The sequence below is a fragment of the Kogia breviceps genome, chromosome 2, assembly GCF_026419965.1.
Source record: "Kogia breviceps isolate mKogBre1 chromosome 2, mKogBre1 haplotype 1, whole genome shotgun sequence".
Classification (NCBI taxonomy): domain Eukaryota; kingdom Metazoa; phylum Chordata; class Mammalia; order Artiodactyla; family Physeteridae; genus Kogia; species Kogia breviceps.
The window spans coordinates 185955655-185958868 of NC_081311.1; the positions used below are offsets into that span (position 1 = coordinate 185955655).

The 3214-nt window shown below is 45.2% G+C and overlaps 1 protein-coding gene and 1 pseudogene across 1 annotated transcript; one reads left to right on the forward strand and one right to left on the reverse strand.

Moving 5' to 3' along the window:
- The first annotated feature begins 267 nt into the window (after positions 1-267).
- LOC131749953 (histone H2A type 1-like) lies at positions 268-638 on the forward strand (annotated as a pseudogene).
- A 279-nt stretch (positions 639-917) lies between these two features.
- Positions 918-1571, reverse strand: LOC131750065 (histone H1.3-like). The gene is given in 3 exon segments (XM_059052350.2): positions 918-966; positions 968-1535; positions 1538-1571. Coding segments are annotated over 3 exon segments (651 nt in total).
- Positions 1572-3214: the final 1643 nt, after the last annotated feature.

Sequence of the window (3214 nt, forward strand, 5' to 3'; positions counted from 1 at the left end):
ATACTCCCCCCAAATAGGACTACATTCATCAAGCGGAAAAATCCAAGCTTTTCAACTGCTTCAAAGTATGTATCAATACAAGTCTTAATATCTCAACCTCTAATCGGTGTAGTATTTTCTCCTGGAGCCCATGCAAGTAACTCCAGAAGTGCGTTCTGATTGGCTAACTCTCTCAATAGCCTCTGCAAACCAATGGGAATGGAAATTTTAGAAACATCCAGAGACTATAATAACCCCTTCCTCAAGCTGCACTATTTCTTTCCTAACATGTCTGGACGAGGAAAAGAGGGCAGCAAAGCGCGAGCAAAAGCCAAGACCCGCTCCTCGCGGGGCGGGCTCCAGTTCCCCGTGGGCCGAGTCCACGGCCTGCTTCGCAAGGGTAACTATGCCGAGCGGGTCAGGGCCGGCGCGCCGGTGTACCTGACGGCCGAGATCCTGGAGCTGGCGGGCAACGGGGCCCGCGACAAGAAGAAGCGCCATCATGTCGCTTCACCGGCAGCTAGCCATCCGCAACGACGAGGAGCTCAACAAGCTGCTGGGCAAAGTCACCATCGCTCAGGGCGGCGTGCTGCCCAACATCCAGACCCTGCTGCTGCCCAAGAAGACCCGAGAGCCACCACAGGGCCAAGGGCAAGTGAATCTGTCGCAAAGGCTCTTTTGAGAGCCATTAAACTCTCACTAGAGGACTGAACACAACATTCGGAGAATTCTGAACGTGGCGGTGCGCGCGCACCCTGACGCATAGCCAATCACATTAGGGCGGCAAGTTTAAAAAAAGTTTAAAAAAGAAGTACCTTATTACAAGGCTTGTTGGTTACCTACGGAAACACATCCGGCTAAGCTCTTTTATCTGAGATTAGTGGGTGGCTCTGAAAAGAGCCTTTGAGATTTTCAAAGTACGACGTCCCACTACCGATTTACTTCTTCTTGGAGACCGCCTTCTTAGCCTTTGTAGCCTTGGGTTTGCTTGGCTGCCTTGGCTTTGGGGGCTTTGGCCTTGGCCGGACTCTTAGCCGCCTTCTTCGGCTTGGCTGCCTTCGCCTTTTTCGGGCTCTTGGCCACTTTCTTGGCCCCAGCAGCCACCCCCGGTTTCTTGGCTTTCTTGGGGGTCTTCTTAGCGGCCTTCTTGGGGGTGGCCGCGCCCGTGGCCTTCTTGGGCTTCTTAGCTGCCCCAGCAGCCTTCTTGGGCTTGGCCGCGCCCGCCTTCTTAGCCTTGGGCTTGGTTTCCCCGGTGGCCGCCTTTCTGTTGAGCTTGAAGGAACCTGAAGCGCCAGTGCCCTTCGTCTGCACCAGGATGCCCTTGCTCACCAAGTTCTTAAGACCCAACTTGATGCGGCTGTTGTTCTTCTCCACGTCATAACCAGCGACAGCCAGCGCTTTCTTCAGCGCAGCCAAGGACACGCCGCTGCGCTCCTTGGAGGCGGCGACAGCCTTGGTGATGAGCTCGGACACCGGGGGCCCGGACGCCTTGCGTTTTCCAGCAGCTGCACCCGTTTTCTTCGTCTTCTTCTTAACAGGTGTTTTCTCTGAAGGTACGGAACAGCAGGAGCAACTGGAGCAGTCTCCGACATTTTTCTGTTTAGCCAGGAAGGACAAAAAGTAAGCTTAAACTATCAGAACGGCGTGTCCCGGGAGCCGCCGGCTGGGGGTTTATATAGAGAGACCAGAGTCCATACTTTTAACCAGTATTTTATATTGTCTGCCTCTTATGTATCTCCCTCTCCTCTATGAAAGAATAATTACTGGTTAAGAGCTAATTGAGTTGTGCTTTGAAAAATTCTAATCGTTAAGGACAAACAACTCTGTCCCCCAGTGGTGTCTAAACCTATGTAGTGTTGGATCACGTAAATATCGCAGACAGCCTGGGCTGAGTCCGAGCTCTGCCATATGCCAGTTGGGCAAGGCATGCGTTCAGCCTTTTATCACAGGTTTCCACACCTGTAACCGAAGAATAACAGAATCCATGTCAGATTGTTGGTTCAAGGATCCCCTGAAATAAGCCAACTATATATTTCTATACAAATATTAGGTGCTCTTTATTACCATAATTATCACTCCTGTGTAATATTGTCCTCTCTCAGTGGTTCTTTTTCAAATATACACTTTATTAGGAAGAGTAAGTGTCATCCCAGTATTCCAAAATAATGTTGGAGACACTCAGAACTTCATGGTTTATGTTACCCTGCTATGAGATGGTGGAAAGCAAGCTGAATTAAGAAATGGAAGACAAGAATTGTGATCTGGCTCTACCTCTCATAACCCAGATTCAATTTTCTCATCTATCAAACAGAAAAGATAATACTCTGTTTTGTGAAGGTTGAATGAGGTTTTTTTAAATGCATGTGTTTTATAAACTTGGACATTATTTAAATGCAAATTATCGCTATCAATCCTCTTATGATACTGGAATCTATGCTTTAGGGTACAAAAAAATAAAAAACCATTAGCAGTTTGTTTATGATCATTCTCATTTGCATCTGATTGAAAAAGCAACATATTTTCCATTAACAAACCCATTTATTTTTTCTTTTCTTTTGTAGTAACAAGAGAAAGTTACAGGATAAATCATCTGCAAGGCTTTTGTCCTGTCAAAATGGTTCATAGGATGAAGATACTTGAAAATCAAGGAATTGGAAGGTCAATTTCCCACTCTTGACTAAAAAAAAAAAAAAAAAAAGTAGGTATCTTTCCATGAAGAATACAGAGAAAGGGTATCTGTGTAACATTCTCTTATGTTTTTTCCTGGGCACCACATCATAGCGTACTACAGCTAGAACACACCTGAACATGCTTAAAAAAAAACAAAAATGGCAAAGAAACAAAACCCCAAATTTGACTATAGCTATGAGAAATTAAATCCTCTTTTCAAGGTCAAGTTGACAGTTTTATCCTAGCAGAACAGGGACCCAAACTCTCCCATCTCCTGACTCTCTATCTAGTACATTCCTATCAGAGATCATTACTCCTGAAATAGTGCACAAGCCAATTTAGGTGCTTATTATAGCATTTTATTTCTTGAAAAATAGTGGAAACCATGTGATATAAAACTCTTTTCTGGTAAAGAAAGCCAGTAGACTATGTTTTTATTTTTTGGCTGTAGAACCATACAGAACATAAGCAAATTTCATTTCAGATGATTTTCCTTTTTAATATCAAGACTCCCTCATCAAAAGCAAATGGTGGGAAGGGGTTGGAAACCAAACTTATTTATACA